At 42.0% G+C, this 15,352-nt stretch overlaps 1 protein-coding gene across 1 annotated transcript in view; it reads right to left on the bottom strand.

Moving 5' to 3' along the window:
• Window positions 1–15,352, bottom strand: part of LOC137544824 (guanylate cyclase soluble subunit beta-2-like) — a 64,127-nt gene that overhangs the window by 22,501 nt on the left and 26,274 nt on the right. Inside the window, exons 7-10 of the mRNA XM_068265917.1 lie at window positions 14,971–15,070; window positions 14,077–14,276; window positions 10,257–10,371; window positions 7,585–7,688 (exon numbers count right to left, since the gene is read on the bottom strand). Coding sequence (XP_068122018.1) covers window positions 7,585–7,688; window positions 10,257–10,371; window positions 14,077–14,276; window positions 14,971–15,070 — 519 coding nt within the window. The remainder of the gene's footprint in view (window positions 1–7,584; window positions 7,689–10,256; window positions 10,372–14,076; window positions 14,277–14,970; window positions 15,071–15,352) is intronic.

The raw sequence follows: 15,352 nt of genomic DNA, 5'->3' as shown, positions 1-15,352 counted from the left end.
AGATTGTGAGCCCCTGTGGGGGAGGGACAGTTAGTGACAAGACAATATACTCTGTACAGCGCTGTGTAATATGCCAGTGCTGTGTAATATGTCAGCGCTATATAAATATTTAAATAAAAAATGTACCTACTTGTGAAATTCTGGGAATGGTAAATGTATATTAAGGGGAGGAGCTGACTGTATTGAGGTTTGTGAAATGTTGTGTCATTACTTTTCGGCTCCTGGCACGCACGCTCTCCTATCCAATTCCACTCGGTAAGCTTCTCTTGAATGCATGCTGCTGGTTTTAGTCTTTCACCTTGGGCTTGCATGCTCCTTTTCACTTGCTCATTAGCGCACTTATCGTAATTGGGCCTTACACGGACTCCTTTCTCTCATCCACCTTTTTCACCCTGGTTCTATCCTTGCAGGGTGTCTTGGTGCACGTTTCTGGCTTTACCTCCTGGCTGCTATCACTTATTCTCACCACATCATCACTATTATCATCATTATTCATTTTTATTTCTCCATCTTGCCGCCATGTGGATTGGTACTATGGTTATTTTTATGGTTATGTATTGATATGTTTGTATTCATTCCATAGTGAACTTTGAGGGCATTATATTATTACCATATTATTATATTATTGCATTGTGCCATTGTTTTTATGGTTTTAATCACTGATGTGGATCAATAAAGGCTATTTTGTAATTTTCCCTATACCTTGTGGTGCGGTTTTTGTAGGGCCATACTTTTTCTTTATTTAGTGTACATTGTGTCCGCTTGGCCTTTCTGCACACGCTGTGGCTTTATTGGTATTATATCATATGTGCCAACCACTAGGTATAATGCTTTTGAAGGGGTTAAGAATGTGAATCTGTTTGCCCGGAAATTGGCTCTTAGCAAAATGTATGAATCAAGGGAAGCAAAAGATAGAAAAACACAAAAGTCAGAAAAAGAGGCCGTTGAGGCATTAGAGCACCTGTTAAGAGAAAACACAGAGGGTATGAGTGATATGGCACCACCTAGTGGGGAAAAGAAAAAAAGTGTATTCTGTCCATCGCTTACACAGTACCCCCAAATTAGTGACTTTGTGGAAATGGTCACGAGGGCACTAAGAAAATTAGAAAGGGAAACATTCCACACCCCTATACATGATAATCTGAATAGGGAAGAAAGAGCGGCCCTTGAACAACTTAGAAAGAATGATCAGCTTGTCATCAAGCCTGCAGACAAAGGGGGAAATGTGGTGGTGATGGACAGAGGGATGTATGAACAAATGTGTCTGGAACTTTTGACTGATGAACAACAGTACGCTAAACTTCCCAGCAACCCACTTAAAACATACCAAGAAAAACTCCAGAAACTGTTAAAATCTAGCCTAGAAAGTGGCGGCCTTGATATTGAAGACTATGAGAGACTTAAAAAATCTATTGAACACCCGGTGATGGCTGTGTTCTACGTGCTCCCTAAAATTCATAAGGAAAGATTTCCACCCCCTGGCAGACCCATAGTGTCGGGTCAGGAGAGCCTTACCGATCAAGTGAGCCAGTATGTGGATAGGTTCCTCCGCCCGTTTGTCGAAGCACTACCCTCCTACTTACAGGATACAAAAGATGTCCTAAGGCGACTTCATGATATCTCAGTTGCACCTAACACTTTATTGGCTAGTATTGATGTCGAGGCTCTGTATAGCAATATACAACACGAGTTGGGTGTAAGGGCAGTTAAATACTTCCTCTCCACGAGGGGTAACCATTTCACTGAACATAATAATACCCTGATCAAGATGTTGGAATTCATACTGACACATAACATCTTTTGGTTTGGTGGGAAGACATACCACCAGCTCAGGGGCAGTGCTATGGGGGCGGCTTGTGCCCCCTCATATGCAAATCTGTTCCTGGGCTGGTGGGAAGATGTGATAGTCTTCTCAGAGGATCTCCAGTTCTATACGGCTCATATAGTATACTGGGGTCGTTTTATTGATGACATCATAATTCTCTGGGAGGGCCCACGCAGCCTATTTGTTGACTTTGTAACCATGCTCAATGCCAACGACATTGGCATGAAATTCACATATGAAGTTAATGAGAGATCGATCAATTTCCTCGATCTGAACATTACAATAGGGGACGATGGAAAGTTAGAAACTCAGATATTCCGCAAACCCACGTCCACGAATTCCCTTCTTAAATGGGACAGTTCACACCCAAAATCATTACGGAAAAGTATACCGATCGGGCAGTTCCTGCGGGCTCGCAGAAACTGCTCGAATGAACAATCATTTGAACGTGAATGCAGATTGCTCACCTCGAGATTCTGTCAGAGGGGATTCCCTGAGGAAGTGATTCAAAAGGCGTACATACGGGCAAAAAATACTCCAAGAGAGGAGACTCTTGCCAGTATGCCAGAGAGATCACCGAGGAAACAGAATGACAGGGCACCTACAAGTACAAAACGTGTACCACCGAGATTAGTGGCAACATACACAGAACAGTCACACACAGTATTTGAGATCGTTAAACATTACTGGCCTATACTGAAAAAGGATAAAGATCTGGCCAGCATACTCCCTTCATTTCCATCCATAACATACAGGAGGGCTAACAACCTGAGGGACATCCTGGTCCATAGCACCTTCTCTAAGATCCAGACACCACAAAAGACCTGGTTACCAACTAAACCACATGGGTCGTTCCATTGTGGGAAATGTAAGGCCTATAGGTACATGCCGACCAGAGCCGGGACAAGGTCCTCCAGCACCCAAGGCTGAGACACCAAAGTGTGCCCCTCCATCCCTGCCACCCGAGCCATCAAACACTGACTGCTATTAGACTAAGAGGCGCCACAGGGCCCACAACCTCCCCAACACCTTAATATCTAGTTATCTGGCTTGCAGTCACTGCCATGTATCCCCTTTTCTTATTTCTTTCTGCTTCAAACACAATTAGGAATAACAGCTGAATGAATTCTGCGCCCCCTCCTACACTGCGCCCTGAGGCTGGAGCCTCTCCAGCCTATGTCTCGGCCCGGCCCTGATGCCGACCATCAAACAATTTACATCACCTATGAATGGGAGATCTTTTGAGATCCGTTCATTTATTACATGCAACACTAAGGCAGTTGTATATGCCGCTAAATGCAAATGTGATTTGATGTATATTGGCAAAACCACCAGAGCCCTGAAAGAACGTGTTCTTGAACACATTGGTGATATCACACATGTCAACGATACATCAGTGGCACGCCATATGAACCAGGTACACCCCCGATCGAGATATGACATTGTATTCTGGGGGATCCAACATTGGGAAAAGAACATTAGAGGAGGGAATCTTGATAAAAAGTTAACACAAATAGAATCGCAATGGATCTACCGATTGGATACAATTGCCCCTAACGGTCTAAATGAAGACTTTAATTTAGCATGTTTCCTATAGATGGATTGAAAAAGCGTCCAATTACAGTACTATGTGCAGCACAAATAAAGAATATATGTGAACACCTTATATGTACGATCAGCTAATGCACCACACTGGTAATCCCTAGTGACAGTATGCATACCCTTCCATTATACATAATAATATCTATGGTAGGGAAGCGCACAATTTGATAGATGTGTCCCTACACACCATAGATATAAGAACAAAATTGCACCAGTCCGATATATCCCTAAAATATAGGGGGATGGAATAACATGAATCACAGTGCCAGTATCTAGAAATATATGGATGGGCATGTAATTTCTCATAAAGATGATGGACATGGGAAGCAATATGTGAAACGAGCGTCTTGAGCCAATGGAACAGAAGCCGAATTTGTATACATGTCATGAGGCGTCATTGTTGCTATGGCAACGTACATGTATTGAATGGCCGCCGCATTGCGCGATACGAGAGACGGCCAGGCTGCCAGCAGCATACGTCATGTGGAGGCGACTGTTTACAAACATCCAGGAGGCGTGGGTGTTTCCATGGCAACACACGCATATGGAACGGCCGCCGCACTTGATGTGAGCGGCGGCCGGGTTGCCATGAGGACGCACAATGCGGAAGTTACGCGTGCGTGACCCGGGAGTACTCCGGCGTAACACAGGCTGGGGTCAGGCGGGGTATGAACACAGGGGCGTAGCAATAGGGGGTGCAGCGGTAGCGACCGCATCGGGGCCCTTGGGCCAGAGGGGCCCCGAAGGGCCCTCCCTCAACTACAGTATTAGCTCTCTATTGGTCCTGTGCTCATAATAATCACTTCTATAGATACTTTAAATAGTGGTAATCATTAACAAACTGTTTCCCATCCCTTCCTTGCACCTCTGACTCTGTAGTTGCCATTGGCAGGTTTTGGTGCACCGTATCAATTGCTATGTATAGAGTGCTTGGGGGGGCCCATTGTAAAACTTGCATCGGGGCCCACAGCTCCTTAGCTACGCCACTGTATGAACATACACTGTACGGGGCACCCAGACGCCTAGCATCCAGATACATAGGACGCGCAAGGGCCCCGCAAACAGGTATGCAATATGAGTGTGGACACACCCAGTGGGTGCACACACATCAAACCTCCAGTATTTAAACTCGCACCGGATGAGGTGCTTCAGCTCTGACTGGGGCTTTCTTGCGGGGGGACATTGTGGTGGTGGGGGTGGCACTAAGCATTGTATATATGTATAGCACTCTGTGAAAAATCCGTTGAGGTGAAACATGTTTGAGACTCATATACCAAGCACTTTGTAAATAGGCACTCTCACTGTATTTATATATGTTCCTCCTTTGTTGTGGGCTGGGTATGTACGAGACCTTAGGGCTCCTCTGGCAGGCATAACGTATCTGCAGACCAGAGTAGCCTGTACTACTCCCCATAAGTGTATTTACAGGTTCTTACAATTTGAATGGAATAGCCACACCGCGCCTCAGAGGTGCGGGGGATGAGCAAGGACCTTCATTTATAGTTGTATTCAACCTCTACGTAGAGGCTGTAGCAGTGTATATACACGCTTGAACCTGTGCATGTGATACCATTTAGTATCCAGCAATTCTGAACTGACTTTTACGCTAAGCTTACTGCTTATCGAAGATATACCCATAGGGCTGGTCCCATGGACTAAGTGTATGATTGAATTTCCCTGGTATCCTCTCGGATAGTGCATGAGCTTTATTGGTATTCACATTTGTTAGCCTAGTGTATACAATTGATTATGTTGGATGGTGCTTGTCTGACCCTTGTGTTTTACATTACTTTTAGGAACAAAGACAAACTTCTAGCAGGTTCCTTAAAGCGGAATATAACCCTGCATTTCAACTTTGCTCTACAGTATATTATATGCAACCAGCATTTTTTTTTACTAGACCAGCATTGGAAGGGTTACACAGGGCTTTAAAGTCCCTGGAGATTTCTGCAGACGCATCCGAACTTGAGTTAGATACATTTTGTTTACATAAATGTATCTAAGTGTTGAATGTGACTCATCTCTCTCACTGAGAAGGAGTTGGAGGACAGCCAAAGAGTGTGTAACATTTCTAAATATATACATATAACTAAATAGAATGTAACTATCTGAACGTCTGCACGGAACTTAAACCCTCTGTGTGTAACCCTTCTAATGCTGGTCTAGTAAAAAAAAATGCTTTTTGCATATAATATGCTGTAAATAATGTTTTAGAGCAAAGTTGAAATGCAGGGTTATATTCCGCTTTAAGGTGAATGAAACTCAAATTCTGACCCAAATACCTAAGTTGTGGCGTATTCTCCGGCCCGAATACATGTTCTGTGGCCTGGTGTGTGATGCAGTGCACTTCCATACTGAAATGTCCAAGCAAATATGGGTCAAACCTTTCCCTGCCAACCCTCACTGCCAAGATGAATCCTGCCGGCCAAGGCAATCTTAACATTTTTTTGTAAGCTGCATAGAAACTAAAATTACAGACTTAAAGCTCATTAAGGAACCTCTAACTATGCATTTACTGAAGGCAACAGAACCTCTAGAATTCAAATAAAATAACATCAATATACAGTAGTATGTCACATGATCAGCGCCTCAATATTTCTTAATTCGATACTTTCATTAATACACTGCTGTCTCTTACAGGAACAACAACATACTGTATTTCCTATTCCCACTATATAGAAAATATGAAACTGTGCATAGTTAATAAAGATTTTTAAAATTCAACAAAATTGAATGCGCTTTTATGCAGGGCCCTCCTAGTGTTTCTAATTCTGCTGTAATTTATTATATGAACTTGTACCAGTATTGATAATGCTTCAAACCACAGATCAACCATTCATTTATTTGTATTGCCAGATGTTCTGATTGTACAGAGTTTTGAACATCTCATGTATCTATTCTCCAAGCTATTTGTTTTGTTTTCCTTCACGGCAAGTACTTGCCGTGAAGGACTCAAATCTTACAGTATGCAAGGCCTCCCTGCTCAATACAGCTCATGTACAGGTCCATCTGCAGTTTACCAATGCACATCTAAATGTTTCAGAGGACAAAAAAAGGATACCTTCATCCTATGGAAGGGACGGTGAATGGGGCCATATTCTGTCAAATCGCTGGGGCATTGAAAATGGGTCATGGATGCGTATTCCAGCATGACAATGACCCAAAACACAAGGCCAAGGCAACAAAGAAGTGGCTCAAGAAAAAGCACATTAAAGGATACCCGAACTGAAATATGACATAATGAGATAGACATGGGTATGTACAGTGCCTAGCACACAAATGACTATGCTGTGTTCCTTTTTTTCTTTCTCTTCCTGAAAGAGTTAAATATCAGGTATGTAAGTGGCTGACTCAGTCCTGACTCAGACAGGAAGTGACTACAGTGTGACCCTCACTGATAAGAATTTCCCCTTTTTTGCCTATTTCTTGCTCTCAGAAGCCATTTTCTGCTAGGAAAGTGTTTTATAGTTGGAATTTCTTATCAGTGAGGGTCACACTGTAGTCACTTCCTGTCTGAGTCAGGACTGAGTCAGCCACTTGCATACTTTATATTTAACTCTTTCAGGCAGAAAAATAAAAAAAGAAACACAGCATAGTTATTTGTGGGCTAGGCACTGTACATACACATGTCTATCTCATTATGTCACATTTCAGTTCGGGTATCCTTTAAGGTTCTTGAGTGGACTCGCCAGTCTCCAGACCATAATCCAATAGAAAATCTTTGGAGGGAGCTGAAGCCTCAAAACGTTACTAACTTAGAGAGGATCTGCAAAAGGAGTGGGCTAAAATCTCTCCTGAGATGTGTGCAAGCCTGGTGGCCAACTACAGGAAACGTCTGACCTCTGTGATTGGCAACAAGGGTTTTGCACACAAGTACTAAGCCAACTTTTGATAGGGGATCAAATACTTCTTTCACTCATTACAATGCACATCGAGCTCTGACTTTGGGGCACAGGGGTTTTGAGGGTCCTTCTATCTCTCATAGCTACAATAAACCTACCATTACAAGTATAGACTGATCATTTCTTTGTCAGAGGGCAAGTGAGCAAAAGCAGGGCACCAAATACTTTTTTTAAGCAGTAGCTTACCACCAGCATCATTGCTTTACACCCACTGTAGGCTTGCTTTAAACATGAAACAAATGTTTTTACACTTACCTCTTTGTCAAACACAATGTGGAAGGGAAACTCATTGCAGAATGCTTTTTCATCCATCCACAATCTATCCGGGTAAACTGGCTGAAAGGAGTATAGCAAACTTCCTGAAAGAAGCAAATGAAATGCTGCTACTGTGTTTGTCAATAATTAATCCTTTCTGGACCTGCAGGCTGTCCTTAAAGTGAACCTAAAGTCAGGAATAAAAAATGAGTATAACTCACCTGGGGCTTCCCTCAGCCCCCTGAAGCTGATCGGTGCCCACGCTGACTCCATCAGATGTCCCTGGACCGGCCGGCGGCGACTTCCGGTTTCGCCGTCACCGGCCGACAGGCTGGGAACACGAGTGATTATTCGCGTTCCCAGCCAGAATAGCGTCCCCTATGCTGCTATTGCAGCATAGGGAGGCCGCAATAGCAGCATAGGGGGCGCTATTCTGGCTGGGAATGCGAATAATCACTCGTGTTCCCAGCCTGTCGGCCGGTGACGGCGAAACCGAAAGTCGCCGCCGGCCGGTCCAGGGACATCTGATGGAGTCAGCGTGGGCACCGATCAGCTTCAGGGGGCTGAGGGAAGCCCCAGGTGAGTTAAACTCATTTTTTATTCCTGACTTTAGGGTCACTTTAAAGGACAATTCAGGTTAGAGGAATACTGAGGCTGCCATATTTATTTTCTTTTTGTCTGGCATCCTGCTGATCTTTCATGCATCAGTAGTATCTGAATCACACACCTGAAACAAGCATGCAGCAAATGCAGTCAAACTTAAGTCAAACATCTGACCTGCATGCTTACTCAGGGTCTATGACTAAAGGTATTGGAGGCAGAGGATCAGCAGGAAAACCAGGCAAATTGGATTGGTAAAAAGGAATTAAATATAGCAGCCTCTATATCCCTTTTTCTTCAGTTGTCCTTTAACCACTTTGCATCTAGACCTGCTTTTCCCTTTTAAGGACAACTGTAGTGAGAGGTATATGGAGGCCTCCAGATTCAGTTCCTTTTAAAGCAGGAGGATTAGCCATACTATGCCAGGGAAAAAAACACACATATATACTGTAAGTAGATAAATACTTGATCTACTTACATAACACATGTATTGTACTGTCCACGTTTTGATTTCAGTGAATGTTATATAGTAAATGAAGATAATTCTGTTTCTGGTGGGGTTCATGTCTTTTGCCCACAGTTTAGGCTAAACCCTGATGTCATTTCTGCCCTTTACCTTTTTTTCTTTTCTCCTCCAATTGCTTGTAAACATAAGTGAGCAGGGGATCTGGTTTCAGATAAGCAGCTGGCAGGGAAATAAAGGGAAGAGGAGGAATATATTATAGATAAAAAGAACCCCCAGCATGCAACTGTTTGGCACTGACTACTAAAGGGCCAGTGCTCTTTAAGTATGTGATAACTCCAAATCATAACTCCAGAAAGTTTTGAATGCAGGATTAGCATCTTTATCATTTAATACACTCAGACCAGTTGCTGTTGAAATTTGATTTTTATGGTGACAATCCCGCTTTAAAGAACACCTGTTATCCGGCTGTCCTGCTTATCCATTTGGCTGCAGTAGTGTTTTGATGACACCAGAAAGGAGCATGTAGCTAATCTTGTCAAATCTGACAATAATGTCAGAAACACCTGATTTGCTGCATGCTTGTTTAGGGTCTAGGGCTGAACGTATTAGAGGCAGAGAATCAGCAGGGCAGCCGGACAACTGGTATTACTGAAAAGGAAGTAAATATGGCAGCCTCCATATCCCTCTCATTACAGTTGTCCTTTAAAGGGAACCTGATGTGAGTAAAATAATTTAAAATAAAGACGTGATGTAGCTGCAAATGAATATTATATACTTACCTCACCGTCAGTTCCTCTCAGAAGCTCACCATTTTTTTCTTACAGTGATCCCTTTCAGTTCTGACAATATTTTGTCAGAACTGAAATATACCAGTTGCTGTCAGTTATATATCAGCAGCTGTCAGTTTCAACTGAATGTGCAAGGCAATGTCCATGTTTCCCTATGGTTCAAGTGGGTGATATTACAGTTTAACAGTGTACTGACCAGGAAGCTGTTATGGGGTAATGGTCTTTTCAAAATGGAGGACGGAGAATTCCATTGATCACATTAGACAAAATGGGACATAGGAAAGGAGAAAGAGATTGGGGAGTAGGCTACACAGAAGGTAAGTATGACCTGTCTATGGTAATTTTGACTTTTTATTTTCAGTTCAGGTTCTCTTTAACTACCAGAGCAGTTTTGACGTTTTAGCTGTGCCCCTATTTAATCAGCAATAACTTTTCCACTACTTATGACACCTACTTACTGTAGTTATATATTCCACATTTTGGGGGGGGGGGGGACTAGACTTTCTTTGGGTGCAGTAATTTTATTACCTTTACATTTTAAAGGGAAAAAGAAGAAAAAAAATAGAAAAAAATAACTTTTTCTATGTTTTCAATAATTACAGTTTGGAAAAAAAAACAAAAAAAACACAGCGCTACTCTTGAAAAATACTTAATACTTTATTAATCTAAATATCCTAAGTGAAAGCCACTAGCTGATGATCTGTTTTATTAAGCAGCTGCAAGCCAGTGGCTTTCATTTGCTATCATAGATTCCACATCCTGTATAATAGCAGATTTGTATAATAAGCTAATTCTCTGCTCAACTGCACATTACTCACCTCTTCCAAATCTGACCACATTTCTTATGATGTCCCAGCGAGATTTCCTTACTGAACAGCAGGAGGACATAATATTCATAACATTTTGTGCTTTCATGTCTTCATCAATCTGATCCTTTAAATATAAGGAAATATCCATTTATAGCCATATCCCAGATTCTAGTTCTAAACAGATCATGTAGTGTATCTCTAAACTCATTTTCTCCAGGACTGGCACTAGCCGTTAAATGGCATTTTTTCAGAAAATCACACCTGGAAACAATATATGTCTGCATGGTAGGTAAACCGAGGTGCCAGCAAGAGTAAATTTACGGTAATTAAAAACTGCTTAAAAAAGTAGGCAAGATGAGATTGAACCTGTAACCAAAAGCCCTTGATCTTAGAGCAGGACCACCAAATATGAAAAATATCCCCTCCTTCTATATTGCATCTCCAGCAAAGATCAGAAATGGAATCGAAGGCCCTGTGCAAAACTACGGGAGTCTTCTACCACCAGGATAGCAATTTATAATTGCATTCCTGAGTAAGAACATTAATAGAACGCTTATGTGAAAGAATACATTGTTTAGACCGATCATCCTCTGAAAGTTGCTTACCAAGGGCCTGTTCCCATTTATCCTTAACCACTTCAGCCTTCAGTTGTTTTCACTTTATGCATCTGAGCAATGTTCACCTCCCATTCTTTAGCCTATAACTTTATCAATACTTATCAGAATGAACTGATCTATATCTTGTTTTTTCCGCCACCAATTAGGCTTTCTTTTGGTGGTTCATTTTGCTAAGAGCCACTTTACTGTAAATGCATTTTAACAGGAAGAATAAGAGAAAAACGGAAAAAATTCATTATTTCTCAGTTTTCAGCCATTATAGTTTTAAAAGAATACATGCCTCCATAATTAAAACTCACGTATTGTATTTGCCCATATGTCCGGGTTATTACACCGTTAAAATTATGTCCCTATAACCATGTTTGGCGACAATATTTTATTTGGAAATAAAGGTGCATTTTTTCCGTTTTGCATCGATCACTATTTACAAGTTTAAAATAAAAAAAGTATAGAAATATTTCATCTTTACATTGATATTTAAAAAGTTTAGACCCTTAGGTAATATTTACATGTTTTTTTTTATTGTTATTGTAATTTTTTTTTTTTATATTAAACATTTTATTTGGGTATTTTTAGGGAGGGTGGGAGGTAAACAGAACTTTTATAATGTAAATGTGTGTTAAGATTTTTTTTTTTTACTTTTAGTTGTAGTTTTACTTTTTGGCCACAAGATGGCGGCCATGAGTTTGTTTACATGACGTCACTCTAAGCGTAACACACGCTTAGAGGGACGTATGGGGGACGCAACAGCCAGAAAAAGCGGAACTTCTGAGAGAAGCTGTCGCTTTTTCTGCGGGGGAGAGGAATCAGTGATCGGGCACCATAGCCCGATTCACTGATTCGTGGGCTAACGATCCGCGGCCGGGAGTGCGCGTGCACACGCGCGATCGGCCGCGGGAGCACGCGGACGCGCACATGGCCTCCTGGGCGTAGCTACTACGTCCAGGAGGCCAAAGTAGTTAAAGAGAAACTTACGTTTTTGAGTGGCTTCAAGGAGTTCCTTATAACATTGAGAAAGAAGGTGACGCTGGGGTTCGGCTTTAAGGCATACGTTTTCAAAAAAAGAGCATTGTCTGGTCAAGCTACCTTTACGTGCCAGAGACTGTGTACAAGCTGTAAATACGACCATAATGGTATAGGATTGGCCATAACCAAATTTAAAGCGTCAAGGGAGAGAAAACCCTCATCAGTCACCAGATCCTTAGCCAAGCAATGCTCAGAGTTCAAACAATCCTGCAAAAACCCAACCTGATGGTTTAATATTCCCTATTACAGTGTTGCTTGCTATATTGTGGAACGGTTTGATATTTGGTGTTTTTCTCCTCCAGCTGTCCGGTCATTCTGATCTCCAGACTGTACGACCCTTTTAAAGATGGTTTAATTTTATAGCAATAAACATGAGTAATTATTACCTCTTTTGTGGTTATGACTCATTTGTTGTTAGTTGTTATGACAGATTTGGGTGCAGATGTGTTCTGCTTTACTCCTGTGCTAAAAACACAGTACACAGTTAGTATACTTGTCAGAGTCAGTTCACAGAACCTTTACTGCAGTCAGGGCCAGATTTACCATAAGCCACTGTAGGCATGTGCCTACAGGTGCCTGATGATGGAAAGGCAGCTCACTCCCCTACCCGAGTGCCTCCCTCCTTCCCTATGCAGAGTCCTGAGCAGAGCATAAATGAGAGGTTACTTACTCTGCTCCCAGTATTCCACTGAAAAGATCTCCCTTCAGTCAGGGGCATCACTAGCTACTTAATACTAAGGGTACTTATGGCTACCTAATTCTTGGGGGCAACTCTGGCTACTTAATATTGAGGTTCTTCTAGCTACCTAATACTAAAGAGCACTATGATGGGTAAGGGAGAAGTGACAGCTGGGACAGCCAGCACACTTGCGGTGCAGTTTGGCAGGGTTTGTAGGTTTATGGAGGGTGAAGTCTAGAGTGCCAGGAGATCTGTGTCTGTAGGCTCCTGTGAGGTAAATCCAGGCCTGGTTGCAGTAGACTGATAGCGTTGGACTCAGGGGCGTATGTGGGAAATATAGAGCCCATGGCAAACACTGAAATTGCGCCCCCCTCTCCCCACCCTGGTCAGAGCCCCTTCCCCTCTAAAAACAGCATCTATTCTCGTGTACATGTGTTATGTTTGCCTGTGTTTTTGAGCTTCGGATATTGCTGAAGTTACTTTTTTGGAAATGTTTTTTCTTATTTCCACTTTCCTCTTTTCTAACACTAACCAAAGTATGTCCTACATACATAAATTAATAGCAGTAGAGTGTTGTACCGTGTTAGCCATGAGTAAAAGCAAGGAGTTTTGAATCAGGATGATACCGTTTATTGGCTAACTTAGAGATGGATAAACAGTGAGCTTTCGGCTTATAAAAAGCCTTTGTCGGACTGGGTCCTGACCACAACTGAAAAACACAGCTTATATACACTGACATACAGAGGAGAAACATTCTTTAGCAAACATAAATGTAATTAGATGCCTTAACTGTCACTGAGGAGGCTTTCCCAGGGATCCTGGCTAAATTTATAAGATCAATATCAACATGACCTGAAGCAGACTCTGGTGATGGGGAGACATCGTAAATTCCGAGTTCAAATTGTAACTGGGCTGGTTACATGCACCATTAAGCTTAGAATTAATGGTGCATGTAACCAGCCCAGTTACAATTTGAACTCGGAATTTACGATGTCTCCCCATCACCAGAGTCTGCTTCATGTCATGTTGATATTTATCTTATCAATTTAGCCAGGATGCCTGGGAAAGCCTCCTCAGTAGCAGTTGAGGCATCTAATTACATTTATGTTTGCTAAAGAATGTTTTTCCTCTGTATGTCAGTGTATATAAGCTGTGTTTTTCAGTGCTGGTCAGGAACCAGTCCGACAAAGGCTTTTTATAAGCCGAAAGCTCACTGTTTATCCATCTCTAAGCCAATAAATGGTATCATCCTGATACATAAATTAAGTAGCCATGTTCCCCAGATAACAAAATGAATCTGATCTGAGGTCTGAGTAACAGGAAAGCCTCGGGGCGGGCATGGCGGCGTAGCACAGGAGAAGGCATGGCGCCCATTGTGCCGTGGCGCCCGTGGCATGAGACATGTCTGCACCCTTATAGATACGCCTCTGGTTGGACTGTCATGACCGTTTCAAATCTTTGCTTTTTCTACTCAGAATACACTTTGTTCCAATGTTAACGATGCTACCTGGTCCTGAAGGGTATTCATGTTGTGTTCAGCAGCATTATGCCTAGGCATTGTTGTGTCCTTCTGACCTTCTCTCTTCTGGATAACCTCAAATATAACGTGCTCCCTCTTTCCCGTGCGCCCCTTCTCCTCTGTCTGATAGATGATTCTCATGGTCACTTCACTGTTAAAGAAATCTTTTGTCACAGATTCTATTATTCCTGCAGGATAAGGTCAAAAATAAACAAGGTCAGTCAAGACTCAGATATGTTCAGGGGGTCTTTCTGCTTGTCACATATACATAAGAGCTGAAACAAACTGATTTGATGTGGTAAGCATACTGTACACACTAACCAGCTTATGTATTAATGTGGAACTGTAGTCAAAATAACACAATGAATAAAATTGCTTATTTCTGTTACAATATTAATTTACAAATTACTTACTCAGTGTTTGTCCACCCTAAAATGTTTCCTCTCTTCAATTTACTTTCTGAAAGTTATCACAGGCAGCAACATCTTTAGCACTGGCAGGTTATCTCTGTGGAATGTTTGTTTACTGAGAGTTCTAAAGCCAGTAGAAAAGATCGAGGGGGCAGGATTCAGAATAATAAACAGCCTAGGCTAAGCGTCAGTGGGAGGGCGGGGCTACATTAGCAATATACATCAATACACAGTATATCTATAGGAAGTGCTTCTGATGCTGAAAGCAGGATATTTAATAAAAATGGGTATCCTGAATATTTTACTGTATTCTATTATATGACACTACGGTTTCTCTTTATAACCTACTGACAAGGAGGTGAATAACACTGATTGTCTCGTCACAGTGGCACAAAGCCCGGGGTTGGGATATATAACATATCAAGTGAACAGTTCTTGATGTTTGTCTAACAAGTTATCAGAGAAAGCATACCTGGCACTATGTGGCAAAATCCTCTTCTGTCGGAGTAATAATGGAGGAGCATGGTGCCATCATCTCTTCTTTCCACTCGAAAAGAAGGAGCATTCATTTTCTGTGGGATAGAGGTTTGCATTGTAGTTATCAAAATCAAATCAGATTAAACTTTATTTGTCAAGTGCACAATAGCATGTATTAGCAATTACAGTCAATTTTTTTTCCTACAAGCTTTCTCATAACAAACACAAGGAGTATTTCAAGTAAACCTGTAGTGGGTAGTGTGTGTGTGTGTGTGTGTGGGGGGGGGGGGGCGCGTTATATACTTACCTCAGTAATTGGAAGCCTCTAGATCACTCTAGATCACTGGGCCAAAGCCGAAAATGAACACTGGGACATA

This window comes from Hyperolius riggenbachi, chromosome 2 (assembly GCF_040937935.1).
Source record: "Hyperolius riggenbachi isolate aHypRig1 chromosome 2, aHypRig1.pri, whole genome shotgun sequence".
In the NCBI taxonomy this organism is placed as follows: domain Eukaryota; kingdom Metazoa; phylum Chordata; class Amphibia; order Anura; family Hyperoliidae; genus Hyperolius; species Hyperolius riggenbachi.
This window is presented reverse-complemented; position numbering and strand designations above follow the sequence as displayed.